The following is a 20,409-nucleotide window of genomic DNA, read 5'->3' on the forward strand; positions in this document are numbered from 1 at the left end:
TGGGTTTAAGATTCCCAACCAGCATGGCTGCATAGGCCAGCACTAAGGCCACAGGACCTCATTTTCCTTGTTTTGTATGATCTGAGGCAAAGACAACAAGTTATTATTATTCACCCATATAGGCTGTAAAGTGGCTGGTCCATTCTTAGAGGCTGCATCAGTCCTGCTGTGAGCATTTCAATAGGAGTTGGGGCTGCAGCCCCTAGTGTTGCAATCAAGCGAATTAAGGCATGATAGGATTCTTAGTCCTGTGTTGCAAGGACCTCTTACCATCTTTATCTGTTGCTTTGACAAACCATTCATTCTTTCAATAAGGCCTGCACCTGTGGAATTGTAGGGCAGATGGAATGTCCACATGATATTCTGATCCATGGCCTAGGACTGGACTCTTGTCCAGTGAAAGGGTCCCTTGATCACTGTCTATTTGCATAGGCATTCCATGTAGAGTGCTCACCTTCTCCAAACATTGGATGGTGACCCATCGGTTCACCTTCCCGACTGGGAAAGCTCACAACAGCCCTGTAGCTGTGTCCATGGCGGTAAGAGCATACCCTACCCACTCTGAGTGAGCATGAGTGAGCATGAAGGACATGAGTGAGCATGAAGGACACTCTCTGGTGATGTTGACTGACTGCTGGCACATGATTGGCAGCTGGAACTGCTGGGCCAGATGCCACAGGGGTTTAATACCCTTGGTGTCTGCTTTTCAGATGAAGCCATTTTACTTCTTTCCTGGTTTCAGCTGTGCTGCTTTGAACCCGTGTGAGTGCATCAGTTTCATATTCTTGAGTAACATGTTGGAAGTTGTATTAGTTAGGGTTCTCTAGAGAAACAGAATCAACAGGGAACACTGGCAAGTATGAAATTTATAAAAGTGTCTCACATGACCTCAGGAACACACAGTCCAAAATCCTCAGGGCCGGCTGTGAAGCAGACAATTCCAATGGAGGGTCTGGATGAACTCCACAGGAGAGGCTTGCCAGCTGAAGCAGGAAGGGAAACTGTCTCTTCCGAATCCTCCTTAAAAGGCTTCCAGTGATTAGACTGAGCATCACTCATTGCAGAAGACACTCCCCTTGGCTGATTACAAATGGAATCAGCTGTGGAGGCAGCTGATACGATCATGATCTAATTCTATGAAATGTCCTCATTGCAACAGACAAGCCAGCACTTTTCCGCCAAACAGGTACTACCACTTGGCCAAGTTGACACATGAACCTGACCATGACAGAAGTTAACAGCGTGGGCAAGGGTATAATAAACAGTTACCTTTCATCATTGACAGGCATCCCAGATGTCTTTCCACAATTCTCGTCTCCAGAGGGGGCAACCTATGGCTGTCCATAGGTCTTCCTTCTAGGTTGCCATCCTGGTTGAAAGGCCTTTATAAACATCCCAGCTGTTGATATAGATAGTTAGTGTGTCATATAGTTTATGCACTATTATTTTTCATACTGCTTTTAGCCCATTGATTGCTTTGCTTTGCTTAGCACTAGTTTCCTACCATATAGTATCAGTACTGGATCAGTACTGCCACAGCTGTCCATGTGGGAGGTTGCCCACTAGTGGATTCATCAGTGTACACATGCCTTCTAGAGTGGGCATTTCAACAGCTATTTCAGATGCAGTGACTTTCACTGTTGAATCTTCTATATAGGATACTGAGAATCTTGTTCATTTCTGTATTCAGAGGGCTGGTTTTGAAAATGCTGCACTGTAGCAGGTAGGCTTTCCATTTAGTTAATGTGCTCAGTTGGGCCATTGCCAAAGCATAGCTTAAAAGCTGTGTTGGCAATCCACCCCTGAATAGGGACAACCATTTTAAAGGTGACTGGACATCTTCGCGTCAGTTCCTCTGCTTGCAATAAGGCATTATATGTAGCACACAATTAGGGGTCTGTATCTCAGTTCTGCCCCTTTCCATAATTGTGACCAAAAGCCAACATTCATTTAGAATGTTGCGCTTGTCGCAGACCCCACCCAAAGCTAATATCATTGCAGGTCTGTATCTATGCCCCCCAGAGCTTGTGCCTGTACTATTGTCCCTTCTACTTTTCTCATAAGCAGCCTACTGGAGATCCTCCCATTTCACCAAGCACAATCTTTTCTAATTAGCATATACAAAGGTTTTACCACTCGGCCTAAGTGAGGAACAAAAGGTTTCCAATACCCCAATAACCCCAAGAAAGCCGTTAGTTGTTTTGGCATATGTGGCATAGGAAAACACTGTACTTTATCAATTGCGACAGAAGGAATAATTTTTGTCTTACCTAACCATACAATACCCAAGAATTTGACAGGACAACCAAAGCAATGTCTCTTGTTGCAATTAATTGCCCATCCCCTACTCTTAAGGTAAAATAATAATGAGCTTGAGGCTTTCTTCAATTCTGAAAGAGAGTTACTGGTTAACATGGCATCATCAATATAGTGCAACAGAGTTAAACTTGTGGGACCCTTCCACCTAGTCAATTCCTTTGCCAGGAGACCATAGCAAAAGATCACCCTATGTTAATAGCCTTGTGGGAGCATAATGAAAGTCCTTGTTCTCCTTCCCAGGTGAAGGCACAAACAGGTTGACTGGCCCTATTCATGGGAATACTAAAGAAAGCATTTTTCAGTTTTATCAGTAACTATAAGTTTTATCACTAAAACAAAGTGATAGACATTGAGTGCTAATTCCTTGTAGTAAAGAGGCAACCTTTGAAACTGCTGCATACAAAGGTGGCATTACTTTATTCTCTAAACAGCACACAGTAGCTTTCACTGCTTATTCTGCCTTGAGCCATCTGCAAGGCTCCTTACAGGGGCCATGCTATGACTACCTCTATTTGGCATTTTCTTTTCTTCTTACTCAAATTTAGTTGTCCTGCTATCTGTTGCAAGACAGTTAGCAAGCCCACCAGAGTTTTGAGGGTGTCCCCGTACTCTCACAGCAATCCTCACGCATCTAGGAGGGTAGCCACTTCTTCCCATATGGACAATAGAGGTCAATTTGGGATTTCTCTCTGGATTCTCCTTCCTAATACTCATGCTCCATATGGTCAGCTGCTCTTTGTCTTTTGGCTGGCTCGCCAATCGTTCCAACTCAGTTCTCAAAGAACTCAGGTTGGTGCAGCTTTAAGACCAAAGAACACACTAGGCAGAGTTAGGCATGAATTTTGTTGGGGCTTAATAAACAGGAGAGTATTCTGCCCAATGGCTGCTGGTTGGTAAATGGAAGTTAGTGCTCCGCAAATGGGGCAGGGGAGTACAAATCCTTATAAAGGTTTAGGACATGGGTGTGTGAATGGAGTTACAGCAGGGTCTCGTGACACAGGGGTTTGGAGGTTTGTTATCAACAGTATTGAAGGGAGGGGAGTTTTAATGCTTTCTTTACAATACCATCTGTACCTTCTCTCCTCCCCTCCCTGAGGAGATGTGATTGATGACCTTTAACTTCTGCCCTGGTCTTTGTAGGCAGCTATATGCAGTAACTTATTCTCAGTATGGAAGGGGGGCCTGGGCCCTGGGTCTCCACAGCATGGAAGACTGCCAACTCTTTTATTATAGACTTTTCAGCCTAGCTCTGTGGTTTTTATACTGTTGTTATCTCTACGATGGTTTTTTGCCTTTGTAATTGATGGAGCAACAAGACCCCTGACCTTCCCTATCTATCAATGTTCCTCTCCTCACAGTCTCCAAATCCAGGAAGCTCAGAGGAGAGTGAATATGTGTCAGATATACTTAAGTACCTGTCCCTCCCCAATGTGATGATTTCTTGGAAAGAAAGAAAAGAGGAATAATTTTCAAACTTCATTTTCAATCCTTGATCAGTAGCCAGTTTCATCAATTTATCCTGTGAAGTTGTAATGAAATTTAAATTATCCATATTTCTGATGAAAGAAATGGATTCCAGACCTATGAATTGCTTATGTATAGATTTTCTTTTGACATAAAATAAAATTTAAATTTGTAAGGAACAAAAGGAAGGGAATTATTAGGACAGAGTATATGTGTTTCGTTATTAGCTCATTGGTAGTTTCTTATAAAAATGATAGGCTAGTGTTTAGTTTTATGGGTATGTCTTATCTCTTTCTGAGATTACAAGAAATCCCTAAAAAAATTTATTTACAGATATTCTAAATCTTAGGACTGTTATTAATATCAAAAGAAAGAGGGTATATACTTAAGCATTTTGGCTTTTTTGACTGTGAGGATAGCAGCATTGATGGAAAAGTCAAGGATCTTGTTGTCCCATCAGCTACAAAGGCAAAAATCATCACAGACCTAACAACAATGAACAGGCTACAGAGCTGGGCTATATAACAGTCTATAATAAAAGAGTTGGCAGTCTTCAGTCCTTAATGCATTAGGATATGGACCAGGGTAGTATTTTCATTTTATTACTTAGAAGAATAGCAAAATCTTACGACTTTGTTGGTTTTCCATTAACCTTTATACAAAAAATTACTCAGGACCCTCCTGTCTCGAGACTCTTAGGATCTTTTTATGGTCCAAAGAGGCTGAGAACAAAAATCAGCACAAGGCAAGAATTCACTGACAGAAGTCACATTGCAGGAAAGATTATGAAATCCTAAATTTGCACCTTGGTGTGGCAAGAATGATTTTTAGTTTTCTCTGAAAATTGTTACCTTAAATACATATGAAAGACCCAGCTTGGAGTAGACTTGGGTCTGGTCCTTAAGAAGAGATTCGACAAACATATCATGTTGCATCTTCTCCCAGTGAGCTCTAGCTTTCCCTGGAGGCTGCTCCTCTCTGAAGTGGAGAATAAGAAGGCTTCATGGGGATCAAGCAGTTGCAAAAAGGAGAAGGAGAAAGCCACACATTCAAAAGTACAACCTTAGCCTAAGGAAAGCCAATATTAATAGCTTTTAGAGTCATTAACAAGACAATTGTTATGTGATTAAAGAGCAACAGAGGGGTAAGATAAAAACCTTGAATGTATAATGCAATTCATTTTTCATCTTCCAGCCATGAATACAACAGAGATGAATAGATAAAATTGCTATACAGTAATGTAGTTTGTTTTACAATTATCCATCACATTATGTTAACATATTTCCAATAATGTGATCTAATAACAGGATAGATATGCATATCTGTATTCACCCGCAAATCAGAACACTTTTCCTATTGTAAAATGCCTTTCTCTGATTATACAGTATCATTCTCCCTATTTACTCATCTGGACCTTTGAATTAATTGGTTTTAGAAGATTTCTTTGCTTCATCCCTGCCTTTCTTCTCCCTGGTATATTACTTTGGGAGAACTTTACATTCTTATCTCTTTTTGTCTTCAGCATGCCATCAAACTCAGAAGTTCACTTATGCTGTTAATTGTCCAGATTTAATGCCATATCCTGAAAGTGGTATCATGGTATACTCATTGCAGGGAGAACCATTTTGAGTCAAAGATACTCAGAAAGGAAGGAATTTTCATTTCCTTCAGAACTTGACTGCAACGATGGTCAATTAAGGAATAGAGCAATGACTTTGTAGGGATGATTACCATCAGTTTGAACAGTGGTCTCCAAACTATTTTGATAGCACACTACTATCAAAAAATACAAATTTATTTATATTTTATTTTCCAAAGATTATGTATATATTATCATACTAATATCTTACGAACATTAAGACACATTGAAAAAATTAAGACTTTTAAATGATGAGAGAAAAGAAAACAATAATATTTTTCAATGTATTCAGTGTAATCCCATAATTGCTATAACTTCATAGTTGATACTTCAACTCACATTATACCCTAAAGGGTAGAGTTTACCACTAAAAATATAGTTGTAAATAGTGTTTTTGAAAATTTTTGGTTAACTTCTCAGATCTAATTAGACCATTATTCCTGAATAAATGAAAATTCTTGAGAAAGAGCTAGTCCTAAGGGTAGAAGGTCAACTGTGTCTCTTTTGCCATTTTCTTAGTCACTTGTGCTTGCAATTTAATATTATCATCAATTATGGCTTCTAAGCAGAATTTTAAAAAGTTAATTATCTATATTGTGAGTTTTAGTTTAGATAATATAATCTCTAAATCCACTCAAGTAGATACCTGCAAACTTAAATAGCTTAGAAACTAAAGGTACAAGAATGAGGGAAGGTGTTAGGTTTTCACATTCCTTCCTCAGAAAATCTTATAGTAACTGATACTTAACTATCTAATATAGGAAAACCATAGATGTAAAATGTCATGTATTTTTCATATTGCTTCCCCCACTACACAAGAGATGAATGGGTACGATTGCTGCTTAGGAATCTAGTTTGTTTTATGAGTGTCAATCATTTTAAGTGTACATGGATTGTAGAAGGGCACCAGTGTCCCAGCGTAAATCTTGAACAACTCAGTTTTTCCTTTCCTATTATTCAGGGAATAATAAGCTTAAGGAGACGTTCTAGTATTTTCTCCCAGTGCTCAGTTGATCATTTTGCCCCTCTCCTGGAATCCCTCCTACCCATCCCATCTCCCTGTCCCTCCCAGATTCTTCTCACCCACCTTGGAGACCACCAAGATAGAAAATGAAAAGTGGTTCTCCAGAGGAAAGAACATAAATAGGCAGACCCATCTTTCTAGGCCTCTCATAAAAGTAAGCTAGGATAGTTTTAGTTTCTGTTTTATTTACTTCCCTCGGATCTGCCTCTTGTTCTGATGCACACAGCCTCACACCTTTTTCTCATTCTTTCCCGGCTCTGGGCTAAAGTAATTTTGGAGCTGAAGGGCAGAGGGAGGGAAGCTGTGCGCTTAGAGTAGCCATGTGATACACGATGGCTGATCTCTTCTGACATTTATCTCTGTTCGTGAGAGGAGACAGAACAGCTCACTCATGAAGATGAATGTCATACAAGAGCCCTGCCATCATGCATCCTTCTGAGGGGTCTCAGGAGAGAGATTTGGTGTTATATGGAATATTAGAAATGCTGCAGATACAGGGAAGCCAGGTGACTTGGCTGCTCTGCCTTGTTAGATACCGTTAAGTGAAATGATGCAACCTGGTTAAACAGAGCCATTGTCTTTATAAGATTATCTAATTCATTCTCTATCTTGGCATTTGCTTATTTTATGCACACACAAGAAAAATGACTTCCCAGCATATTTTTAAGTACGAATGGAAATAGATTGAGTTCATAACTATGCATTTGTATACTTTGCTCCTTGCTTCATTGAAGGCTTTATGATTATAAAAGTGCAGATTCTTCTGAAGATAAATGGTTCAGGGAATAGAAAATCAAAGGGAGATATTTAACTGTGGAATTGCTGGATCTATCCAGTACAGGCCATCTTTGACCCAAGATGACCTGTCTGGGCTCCAGCAATTCTGAGTGTATACTTGATTTTCACCAGGCTTGTACACTTAGAAGTGCTGATTGAGGAGAGAAAGTTCTTTTAATCAAATGTCTGCCTCTCATTAACAGAGTGACCTCAGGCAAATGATTCTAATATCTCTGAACTCAGATTCCTCATCTGTAACATGGGGATAATAATGGTATCTATGTCATAGAGCTATTCTAAAGGTTAAATGCAATGAGAAAAAAACATGTGGAAAACTTAGAGTAGTGTCTGGTACATAGTAAGTGTTCAATAAATGTTAACTATCATTATTAATAATTAGTAGAAACATTTTTTTAATAGTGTTGAATACCAGTGACATAAAAAATAGTCATATGGATCAATTTAACTAGTTTCTTAAACCTTTCACCTTGTTTATTGTTTATTTTTCATTCCTTCTCTTCATGTAGACTTTAAGTTCATAGTTCTGTTTTATAAAGACTAAAACTTCAAATTTTTATTTATTAATTGGGCCAAATGACACTTTGCCATTTTATGCATTCCTAAGAGTCAGATGATATATGAAAAAAATTTTGGTGCTAAGCCACACCTGAATATGAAACCTATTTACCATACATGCTGTGTGGACTTGATCTACTCACTTAACCACTGTGAGCCTCAATTTACCCATCTGTACTATGTATTTCATAATACTTACTTTGAAAGGCTGTCATCAGGATTAGAGTTTTTTAAGCATCCTAATTCTTACTCCTGGAATGTTAGGTCAATTCATTCTTTCATTGAACAACTTCTTTGGCTGGACACTGTGCCACTCAGGAAGATACAGAAATGAATAAGCATGAAGTGTTCAGATGCAGTGAGGGAAAGAGGCAGTGCGATAGTAGCTATGAAAAAGGAGAATGGCAGGAAAGGCTTATTAGAAGGGGAAATACTTGAGCTGAGTCTTGAAGGATGAAGAGAAGTTGGCTAAATAAAGAAGAAAGGAAGGGCTCCATGCAAAGGGAAGGAAATGGGAGTACCCCCTTTAAAAATACGAAGTCTGAATGTTATTGACTTGAAAACAGTCAATATGGTCACATCACAATTGGGGACATAAAAGTAGTTTATTGGTGGGCTCTTACTCTACCCTGGACAAATCGAAACATAACAAGCCAAGTATTTCACTTTAGAGATTTATCAACCATTTTACTATGAAGAAGATGATCTCAGGAAAGTTTAAAGGCCAAAAAGAGGAAAGTTTTGGTGGAAGTAGAGTTGTCTTCTGGACAGCTTCTGCTATAATACAGACACCAAGAGACTACAGTGGTGAAACCTGACATCTATTTTAGGTTCAGGTGAAGTTTAGACCCAAGGCTAGGATTGTAATGGAATTTCCTTTAGTGGAAACTCCAGGCTGACACTAACATTCTAGATGAGGTGACATACTTTTTAAAAAATTCCAGCAACCTGTAGCCAGCCTGGAGAAGAGTGGCTTGTTAGGAGGGTGCTTTTAGTCCTTGCCCAGGAGGATCAATGGCACCAAGGAGGGATGGTGAGAAGGCAGCTTTCATACAGGCAAAACTACCATTCAAATTCCTTACACTTAAATCATGATATGGAAATTCAAAGGCTAAGAATTAATTCATATTAATTCTCTTTCCATTTCACTGCAAATGTTCTTCCCCTGAAATCCAGTTTTGGTTCAGTTAGGGAAAAAACTTTAGGATAAATACATGGATTTCACTTTCTCACTCTCTCTCTGTCCCCTGTGGCTGGGTGGGATAAGATTGAATTTGCACAGGTTAAATGTGTCTGTAATGTAGCTTCAGTGTACTTAATAGTGCAGTGGGAAACCTGAAAAAATAGAAGGCTCTAGCCAAATGAGACCCCCTACCCTTGGCTCTCAGTGGCATCTGTTATTCTCAAGCCGAGACTCAGGCTGTCTCTCCATTGGTTGAGGTGAAGAACTCAGGGATGGTGAGGCATAAGATGTGTATTTCCACTTGCCTCTACATTCATGAATGTGTATATGTGCTATATATGTGTGTTCACATATGCATGATTGCAGGTAAAGCTCTGTTCCACACTATGATTGGCTATCCCTGGATCATTTCATTTCAATTGGCTATTCTATTGTAGGGAGATATACTTGACTAGCACCTGCTGTTCCTCTAGGTATAAACTGAATGTGCATTTGCAGTGGACTAGCACATCTTTAAGGGTAAATTCAGGAAGAGAATAAAAGGTAGAGCACACTCTTTCTGAGCTACCATATACTTCTTTACATAGTGTATAATAACCAGTTTATTAGCTTTTGGAGAAATTGTAGAACTTTGGAGAAATCTGGAGAAAGTAGACCCAGTTAGTTATCAAGATTAAGGTGGCACCCTGGGTGAAGATGCTCCTCTTGAAGTTTCTATTTTGGTAATGGCAAAAGTATTTTGCAAAGATACATGGAATAGTCACTCGGGCACTTAAATTGTTGTGGTGTATCTTCCTCTCCCCAGAGTGACCAAGGCTTCAGTTGCCATGGTGGAGGAAGGAGAGGCAAAAGAAGTGTATCAGGCCATGGTCAGTGGGACTATCAACTTCTCTTGCTCTCATTCCTGGTCTCATAGATATTTTAAATCCACAAGAAATTAGACAGTAGATTTTCCACTTCTTCCTTTCTTTCTTGCATGCTCTTTTGCTTTGACTAGGAGAAGCATGAAGGCAGCAAAAAGCAGAGAATGATCCATGCTTTTTTATATTTTACAAGAACACACAAGAATAATTATCTGCTATTTCTCCTCTCCTCCCCAGTAAATCCAAAAAGTACAATGGACAAGTAATCCAGCGTTATAAATGCTCAAAGGTGGAATTACATCTTTTGGTGTCCGGGTGCATTTTGCATTATAAAGCAGCCTTGATGATAACATTTCTCAGGAAAGCCTGCACAGCTGTCTTAGAATCAACAGACAAAGCAAGAGAGTAACTGGCAGTGTGTGTGGAAAATATTGCTTGGAATATACTTCTGGGTGCAATTTACTTTAATATTGTTCTCTGAAGTATCAAAATTGGTTCTTCATCTTTGACAGAGAAAAAGGTGTTCTCTTAAGCTTTAAGAAGGTGAATCATAGGAAGGGGAAGTGTATTCCTTTGGGGAAAAGGAATCCAGTCTCTGCTGACCACTTGCTAACCTTGTGACCTTTGTCAAATTATTTAATTTTTCTCAGCGTTTGTTTCTTCATCCACACAGTGAAGTGCTGCAATGATAATGGAAGTTATATGTTAAGTGTCTAGTTGGAGCTCAATATAGAATTGAGATTACTAATAAATGCAGTTAGAAGACTGAGGAGAAAGAAAGGTCATACCCAATATGATCATGGGAGAGGTAGGGGTGGGAGAAGCCAAATTTGGATAATAAATATATGTCGGCAATAGAATCATAGGAAAAACAGAATAATTAATATGTCCCTGTATTTTCTAGCTCAGTGATTATATAGCCTTGATTTTTAGACACAGCAAGGAGAGGCCAGTATAATATATGTCACAACTGAGGGGCAGATGGCCAGCCTAGAAGTTGTCAATTTGGCTGGAAGCTCTCTGACATTTCTGCATCGTCTTAAGTTTTACCCACAATGTTTCAAATGAAGAGCATTTTGCCAGCAAAAACAGGTGAGGTTTATGGCATCTAGAACCTTAAATGCCATAAACCTTAAATGCCAAAAACCTTAAAATGACTGTTCCCCCCACCTCTTCCTCATTCTCTTCTCTTCTCCTCTCTCTTTAGAAATCATTACCGTCAGACAGCAGCTGCTGCGGGAGGAGCCTCTGGGAAGAGTTACTATACCCTCACCTTCACTGTCACCTTCCCACACAATGAGGATGCCTGCTACCTGGCCTACCACTATCCTTACACCTACACAGCCCTCATGGTAAATTCCTTTTTCCTCTAGTAGGACTTTAGGGTTTTTCTGAAAACAGCCAGGAGACACTGACATCCTGGTGGGGAACCACTGCCTTGCTAAGGAAGTCTGATTTTGTTTTTGCTGTCTTGATGGCACTATATTTGCCCTAGCTTCTTCTCTGGATTAAGCAGGAGGTGAAGTTCTTGCCCAATAGTATTCTGAAATCCCAGGTGGCAGGCAGTGTCCCTCCTCCGCAGGCTGAGTGAAGTCCCAGGTGGTGTGCAGTGATCCTCCTCTGCCTAGCGGCTCTGTCTTTCAAAGGTCCTCAAGTTAAATATGAAGTAGATTGGATGAGATTGTAAACTTGAAATGGGGTAAAACCATACAAGTAAACTGGGATGCAAATTTAAAAGAGATCAACTCATTGAGAGGAGTGAAGCAGAGGCAGGAAGGCAAAGCTTAAGAATATTGCCTGAGTCTATGGGCAAGGAGATTCTTCAGATTATGTAGTGTTTTTTGTGGCCATGGGCAGGGGCTGCTAGAAGGATCCAGAACAGACAAGGAGAGTGAAGAACAGAACACTGAATCCTCAAACAGGGCTGATGATCTTTTTATGAGCAGAGTGGAATGGAGGTCAGTATAGACTCAGAGTTAAGATCCTACGTTCTGTTTAAGTTCTTGTAAAAAGTTCATTAGACAATTTTGAGCAAACTGGCTCTTAAACTATGGAGTTTTCCATCATTTAAAAAAGTTGGCAAACAATCACTTTCCCCTAGCTATTTCATGGCTATACTGTGGGTTGGTGAGCTACAGTATCTTTCATAAAGCACTCTCATTCTCTGTGTTAATGCAAAATGTTATCAGCATATTTATAATAATATGTTGCGTGAGTGAACCTATCACTTAGCCTGAAGGATGACCAGTTTAATTTTATGTCTGTGATAAGAAGTTAGAGGAAATAGCAAAAAACATCTTTTCCTTCAAAAGAAATGTTCAGGTCTAAATGGAAATGTTTCTCTATCAAGGAGACATATCTTAAACCACTTGGCTAACTGCTTCATGAAAGTGCATCTGTCCTTCTCTCCATATGGTGTCTTGCCTAAAGAGAGGCTTTTACTGTTTTCCAGACTGCAAAAAATACACAACTAGCATTATTTGTGTATCACACTTAGAGATCTCAAGAAGTTAATCTAAGAAATGTGCATCACAAGCTAGGCTGTAGCAAGCTATGTCTCTTATAATACATGTTTGTTGCCTTTAGGGACACAGAACAGGCAAGATTCATGATCCCCTTCAATAGCTGTTTTATTGTCTCATCTGTGAAACACAGCATGCAAAATGTCTACTGGGGAAGGGGATTCCTTTTTGAATATATGTTTCTCTTTCCCACTGGGAAACTGGGCCGTGGATCCAGGACACTGTTCTTTTCACTTGTTAAAATATCTTGGACCCTGAGATACTTGGTGGCAGCTAGTGTAAAAATTAAGAATCCAAAGGAATTTGGGATGTTGTCTAATTCAGTCTGATCATTTATAGATGAGAAAACTGAGGCCTAAAAATTTCTCATCTACCTTGTGGTCAAGTAGGGGACAGAACACAGGCTTTTGGCATTTATTCCTATGGTCTTTCTTATTCAGAAGAATTTCTGTTCTGGGGTCAGATTAGTGGTCTTGCTTGCTACTACATACAACAGCTATTTAAAAATGCAGTCTACTTATTTATAAGTATGTGTGGTTGTCAAGTTGGGTGATGGCTCAGTTCAAGTCATCAACACATGATTTTTCTCTGTGATTCTAAGGGAGTGCTATGGATATAGTTCAACTGAAAGACAATGTTTCCAGACATCATGGCCTGAATTTTATCCCATGATTCTCTTCTGGATTCTTGCTAGGCGCCTGACAAGCTAATCCAAAGCCTGAAAACCCTCCAGCCAGTTCTTGACCACACCTGGCTATTTATTCCATGCCTCTGGGGTCCTCTTACTTTCTTAGTATCTTGTCAGACCAGAGCACAAACTCTGGAGTTTACAGTTGACAAATAGCTCACAAGCCAATGGGGTCATTGGGAAGATAATGTAATTTTGAGGAGGGTTAAACCCAAAATGCAGAGGGTCTCTCAGTCACTTGGTCTCTTGGAGAGGGGGGTGAGGCCTCGTTAATTGATGCTTATTGGCTTGTTATTTAACCTATCGACTGTGAAGCTCTTCTTACCACAGAAGTTTGAGGACTCTTAATGAAAAAGAGAGACAGGAAAAGAGGTACCTTTTCATTTCTCCTAAATGAATAGATTAGGCCAAGAAAGACAATTTCACTCGAAAGTGAAAACAACAGTAGGTTTCATTCAATATACTTAATTTTAGATTTTGCATTTCCAATTACTCATGGTCTTTGCCTCTTTACTTTTAAGAGCTTCTATGATTTCTTCCTCCAATCATTAATGAGTAAATTCTGTAGTGCACACTAGTCATTTTTATTTTTGGACATGTCCTACAGAGAAGTAGTTTTTCTTCTAGCACATCACAGAAGTAGTTTTTCTTCTAACAGATCAGTGATAAATTAAATGTGAATGATACCCCAAGGTCAGTGTTAATTGTATGTTGCTTGGGGCTTATGCTGAGGGGTGAGAAATACACTTCCATGTGGAATTCACAATTCTCAAATCTCTTATAATATGGTTCACATTCAATAATTACAGGCATTTTTATAGCAAAGGACATGCATGGTGGATGTTTTTCAATATGAATAAAATTTTGCAATTTTTAACATTTTCTCTTATAATAAAGAGATTAGAATTTTTTTTTTCAAACTGATATCTTCCAGATGCTTGCCAGGAACTTTAGTATAAATGACAATTGTCTGAATTAAAGCTAAAAGAAGAAATACAACATTATTGTATTTCTGAAAAGCAAAGAAAGTTATATATTTTTAATCAGCCATTTCATAATATAAATAATTACAATGAATTGTTAAAGCATTGTTAACAATACTTGTTAAAATGTTGGGATTATGTTTTGTCTCTAGGTAGCCAGTAATATTGTATGAAATGGGTTCCCAAGTGAGTCTTGTGGATATTTTAAGGAAATGGCATCACACTGAGAACTTAAAAGTCTATGAGTTGGCAAGAGACAAGAAAAGTGTTATAAGTAAGATTTGATTTGAAGATTTAAGACTCTTAAAAGGTAGAGCATTGTTTCTTAAGAGACACATGCAGCCATTGTGGTAGATGCTATCACTGTTATGTTCAGTGATGAGAAATGGAATATAGTCTAGGGAGAGAAAGAGAGTGAGAGAGAGTGAAAGACAGAGAGATTTAGAATCCCATAAGCATGATATCTTATAAAGGGCTCAGAATAAATGAAGAGTTTAAAAAGCACCAAATGGTAAATGTTGACTTATGTGTAGTGGATGCAATGAGCAAGTCATAAATCAGCGTTGTCAGGTAATCAATAGATAACAGTCTTTAAATTGTCCAAATGAAGGACAGGCACCAAGAAAGAATCCTAATGTTGAGAAGAAGAGCATGAAAGGCTGTTCTGCAGGAACTGTGGTGGGCATGAAAGGTGAAGTCTTTGACCACCAGGATCCCTGGATTCCAGGGTCTTGAGTACGATGCAAGATCATGAGCTTTGGAGTTGGACAGGCCAAGATTTGAGAGTTGCCTTGCTGTGTAGCCTTAGGAAAGTTACTGAACTTCTCTCAGCCTTAGTTTTCTCATCTGTAAATTGGAAGCATAAAAGCTGTTACTGAATGGGTTTTCATGAAGATTACATGACTTGCTGAATATAAAGTATTAGCGAAGTGCCTACATCTGGTTAGTAATAATTAGGTGGTAACCATTAGAGTGTTTTTTCTTTCATTAGGATAATATGTGATAATTCTCTCTGTTGGATTGTTTAAATTATTCCATAGTTTATACTGAAATTAAATTTATGTAAAAAAAATCCAAATAAAAGACAAAAAAAGACTATATACAAAGGCTACTGATTTTGTTAGGGTGGTTGATTATGATTATTTTTTCTTTACTGTCTTTTTCAAATTATCTGTAATATAACTGTTTATTTTTAATGGAAAAAGATAATAAAATCCTCTTTTCTCTATAATCGGCAAATCTGGAGTAGAAACCTAGAGACTAATTATTTCTCTCATCCTTAAAGTATGACCCTTTGACTTAGGAAGACTGGTGTTGGCAGACTCAGGACAGTTTGAAAAGCTTTTATTTAGCTTAAAGCTGTCATTTTTTTCTTTTTTTATGATGCAAACTCTTTGAATCTCTGATGAGTGTATTTAAGTGACAACTGAGAACTAGGCAGTACACAAATAAAATGGGCCATCTCCTTAGGGGTGGCTTTCTTCTAAATTATGGGGACAGAGAGCACAGCAGTTTAGGGGATAACAATAAGAAATGAATGATTTTTGAGTACATAGTGCTTCTCACTTTATCAGTAGCCATCAGCAGAGTAACCTGCTGAGAGAGGGAAAGTCTTTTATGGAAGTTTTAAGGGAGTAGTTGAGAAAGGAGAGGGAGACAGAAGACTCCCATGGAGAGCCACAGGATGAGGTTGCAGGTGAAGGTTATCAGCCTGATATCTTTCACAGATAGGATTTGCCTTAAAGAAGTCATCCTCTCTGGGGGTTTCCGGAGTTGCCTTGAACTCATTCCCATTTTATAAAGAAATCCACCCCTGTGGCTTCTCCAGAGCTGTAATTATAGTCAGTTGGCACATGCATTTGGAAGCCCTACTTCTCTCACCAATGATCCCAACAATATCCAATTAGACATAGCCTATGTGGAGCTGAGATGAAAGCATTCACCTAAAGATCAATTTCAGCAGAACAATTCAAAGTCATTTTGGGGGAAGCATAAAAGCTTTGAGGGAAGGAAATCCAACAGAAGTTTATAATTGGTTTACTTCTAGAAGCCTTCTGTATGACTGTAACCAGACTGATCCCTTAAGAGTGGAAGAATTACAGGAGGAATTGCACATTTAGTGGCAGGTACGAGAGAGATTTCATTGAGGGTAGCAGGAAGATGGCTGCATGAATAATTGCATTTATAGAAAATGAGCTTGAGCTAAAAGATATTATGAATTTATTGAATGGTAATATTATTAATGATAAAAATGATGATAAAAATTAACAGAGAACTTAGAGAAAAATACTTTTAAACTTTGCTTCCTACCTGTTTACTGCTAGGGAGTATGTTAGGGCAGCAGTATTTTTGAACGACACAGTGATACACTTTTGACCTCTATCTCTCCTATCTAAATGTGCTTAATGACTTCTATGGACAACCCTCCCTCCAAATCTGTTTCACCATATCTAAGTTATAAAGTCTAGATTTTATTATTTGTTGAGGTTTGGCATTGGACACCAAAGAGCTGTGGCCTATTTGTAACATCATAGAATGAAGGCAACTGCTTTTCATGCGAAAGCTTTATTACAGACCTCTCCATGCTGAGTAGAGAAGGTGTTAAAACTGGAAAGGAACTAGGGAGGGGGACTACTTGAGAAGTTAATTTATGAAAATGTTGTCAAAGGGTCTCTCCCTGACTCAGGCTTATTAGGTTTGGTGTGGGACATTTTTGACAACTAAAACAATGATTGCCATTGAATAGAGAAAATCTGCTACAATTTCACAGCCGAACAGCCTCTACTTCTTGCCAGAATTCATGTTCAAGCAGGACCTGGGGATGGAAGGGCAGGAGGTAGGGTAGGGAAGAGAGGTAAGGAGCCTTGTCCCCATAACTGAATGTAAAACAAGTAGTGTAATAGGAGAAAAATGAGTTTGTAGTGAAAATTCAGCAACTGTATTTCCCAAAGCATATTCTATAGCATTCCAGTCTCCTGAGATAAAAAGGGTTTAATGGTCACATAAATTCAGGAAGCACCATGTGCTAGTTGTTCTTCTTAGAGTTCATACTGCATATTGGCATAGTAAAGAATCTGAGAAAACGCAATGAAAATGTTTTCACTTAACTCACTATTTTCCAAGTGTATTTTACTATGAATCCTACCCACCCAGCCCCGACTTCCTTGCCCATACCCCAACACTTGTGAACAGTTTGCAGTACGCACTTTGGAAAATACTTCCATAAGGGTGTTGCTTTCCTAGTTTTGGAGACTGGATTGCAGATTTCTATAATAAATAATATCCAGAGAAGTTTTGTGCTCAGACATTTATGAAAAGGGTAGAGTAATTTGTTCACCACAACAGAGAGTAAAATCTATTTGCCGTATGTGAAATCCAGCACTATCTGCATCCTTTTAACCAAGGTGCTGGAATTTCCCTTCATCAAGATGGTTTGGAAACATAGTTGACATTCTAATGAGAATATTCCATTCTTAATCTGTGCCACTTCTCCTGGGATACCCAGATGTCTTGTATCAGGGCTCTAATTACAATAATTTAATATCAATTTTGTTTTGAACTCAAGTTGAGCTTCTTTGAGGAAAATTTTTTTCTATTCCATAATAGTTTTATTTTTACTGCTTTTGAAACCATTTTTACTTAAGTCTAATTTCATTTAACTATGTTTTGTACAATTTCTTTTTTTCTTGCAAATTAAGTGATTATTTTTATACCTATACATGATTAATTTTTGTTTTAGATGTGTTCCAACCAAGAGCATGGGTCGGCACAGCCCCAAGACCAAAGACCACATTGGACACGGAGTTAGATGTGGGCTTTATTGGCACTTGCCAACAGAAGGACATTCTTCCCTATGGCGGCTGTTGGGAAATGGAAGTTAATGCTCCACAAATGGGGGTTGGGGAGTACAAGGGCTTAAAAGGGTTTAGGACGTGAGCGAGAGAACAGAGTTTCAGCAGGGTTTCCTGACATAGGGGTTTGTTATTAACAGTGATGAAGGGAGGGGTGTTTTACTGATTTGTTTACAATACCATCTGTACATTCTTCTCCCCACCCTCCCAAAGAGATGTGATGACCTTTAACTTCTGTATGGGTCATTGTAGGCGGCTGCCTGCAGTAACTTATTCTCAATATGGAAGGGGGGCCCTGGGCCCTGGGTCTCCACAAGATGCATGGATGTTCGAGGAAAAAAAGAGGATGTTCTTGGTAACGATGAAGTTCAACATTTATTTCCATAAGACAATATTATTCAAATGCTTTATATCATTATTTTTCTCCACATGATTACTCCAAGACTGAGATGCTGTTTCAAAGTCTCCCACTCCTAGTACGATTAGTTTTTCTCCTTCTGCTATTTTTGCATTACATATTTCAATCCCATGTTATTTGATTCTTAAGATTTATGAGTTATCTATGTTCACTGTGAATTTTGCCCTCTGTCAGAATAAAATAAGATTTTAAAATACCATTTAATGCGCTTAGTCTTAATATGACTTTGTCATATATTGTTTGTTGCCATGTCTGCTCTGATTTATGCTTGCTTATCCTTTTAGTTTCAATATTTCTACTTCAAAATATTTTAGCAGTTGCAAACATAAAATGAGATAATTTAGGAATGTTTCTCATCTACATCATGTTTTTTATTCCTTTTAAAAGCATCTTTTGTATATAACATGCAGATTTTAGGAAAAAAGATCTGAAAGTTTTTGTCATTTAATAAGGCTGATTAACTTGTTTATAGATATGACAATTTTTGGTGTTACTTCTATCATCTTGGTTTTATGTTACTTTTGATGCTTCATTGTTGTTATCTTTTTATTTTTTTATTTTCCTTATGCAGCATAGACAATATTTTCTTTGATTTTTTCCTTAGTATTTATAATTCTACTAATGCTTCCCTTTTAGTTCTTAAAAGAAACATACTTGAACCTATATTTCTACATAAAAACTAATAGCTAATGTTAGTTGAATATTTTGTATGCAGCAGGTACTTTTCATGCATACAGTTTGACTTCATTTTAGCAACCACTGAATGAGGTAGGTAATGCTATTTTTATACACATTTTCAAGACAAGAAAACTGAGTGTAAGAGAGGTTAAGTGAAGAAAGTTATATCACTTTTTCAGGATCCACAACCAAAATATGAACCTAGAGAGTTTGATTCAAGCGCCTGCTCTTTTAGCCATCATGTTATACAATCTTTTAATTTTCAAGAATCACTATGTTCTAGTTTGCTAGCTGCTGGAATGCAATATAGCAGAAACGGAATGGCTTTTAAAAGGGAGAAGTTAATGAGTTGCTAGTTTACAGTTCCAAGGCCAAGAAAATGTCCCAATTAAAACAAGTCCATAGACATGTCCAATTTAAGGCATCCGGGGAACGATACCTTGGTTCAAGAAGGACAATGATGTTCAATGTTTCTCTCTCAGCTGGAAGGGCACATGGTGAACATGGTGGTGTCTCCTGGCTTTCATGTGGCTCTACCAAAAGGGACTCTCTCCAAAATGTTTCCTCTTTTAAAGAATTCCAGCAAGCAATTCCACCTTCAGTGGGTGGAGACACACCTCCATGGAAATCATCTAATCAAAGTTACCACCCCCAATTGGGTGGGTCACATCTTCATGGAAACAATCAAAATGCTCCCACCCAGAAATATTGAATGAGGATCAAAGGGCATGGCTTTTCTGGAGTCCACCACAGATTCAGACCAGCATACACTATAACCATGTAAACTGAAAAAGTTAATATTTAGTTTTACTTTATTCTTCCTTCACATGTCTCTTTTGAATTCTATTTTAGAGCCAGCTGATAATATTAAAATTTGATAATATGTATTTTTCTTTAAAAATGATCTTTTTATGTTTGTATTATGTTTAATAACCATATTTTCAATAGTCATTTAAACTTAACCTTGTTTAACTGGATTTTTTAATAGTCCTTTTATATTGTTCTTTATCTTGATTTTGGGTCACCTGAGGTATGCCTTCAAGTCATTATCTTCAATAAATATAGGGTGATATGTTTTCTGATTCTTTTATTTCTGAGGATGTATGCTACATTAGCTTATGAACAAAAACTTGGCCAGGTATAGGTTTATTGGATTATAATCCATTCTACTTTCAAACTGTAAGTAGTACTCCATTCCCTCTGGCATGTAGTGTTACAGAGGGAAATATGAGCCAGGGATGAAATTTGTGTATAAGGTATATGAACCCATATAGATTTGCATCCCCCCCACTCTGCCAACATTTTGAAAAAAAATTCTAATTGTACAGTGTAAACCCTCTTCTGCTCAAAGAGGAGCAGTAATCTCAGATTTTGACTAGCAATCAAACATAGAAAACTAAACTTTACCTAGAACCAAATTTATC

General features: G+C 38.2%; 1 protein-coding gene across 4 annotated transcripts in view; it reads left to right on the forward strand.

Annotated features, from left to right (window-relative positions):
• AGBL1 (AGBL carboxypeptidase 1) overlaps positions 1-20,409 on the forward strand; it is an 872,209-nt gene that overhangs the window by 159,354 nt on the left and 692,446 nt on the right. For all 4 annotated transcript variants that reach the window (XM_077124136.1, XM_077124138.1, XM_077124137.1 and 1 more), the window contains one exon: positions 11,053-11,197. In XM_077124136.1, the coding sequence (XP_076980251.1) occupies positions 11,053-11,197 (145 nt within the window). The remainder of the gene's footprint in view (positions 1-11,052; positions 11,198-20,409) is intronic.

The sequence above is a fragment of the Tamandua tetradactyla genome, chromosome 12, assembly GCF_023851605.1.
Source record: "Tamandua tetradactyla isolate mTamTet1 chromosome 12, mTamTet1.pri, whole genome shotgun sequence".
Taxonomy (NCBI): Eukaryota; Metazoa; Chordata; class Mammalia; order Pilosa; family Myrmecophagidae; genus Tamandua; species Tamandua tetradactyla.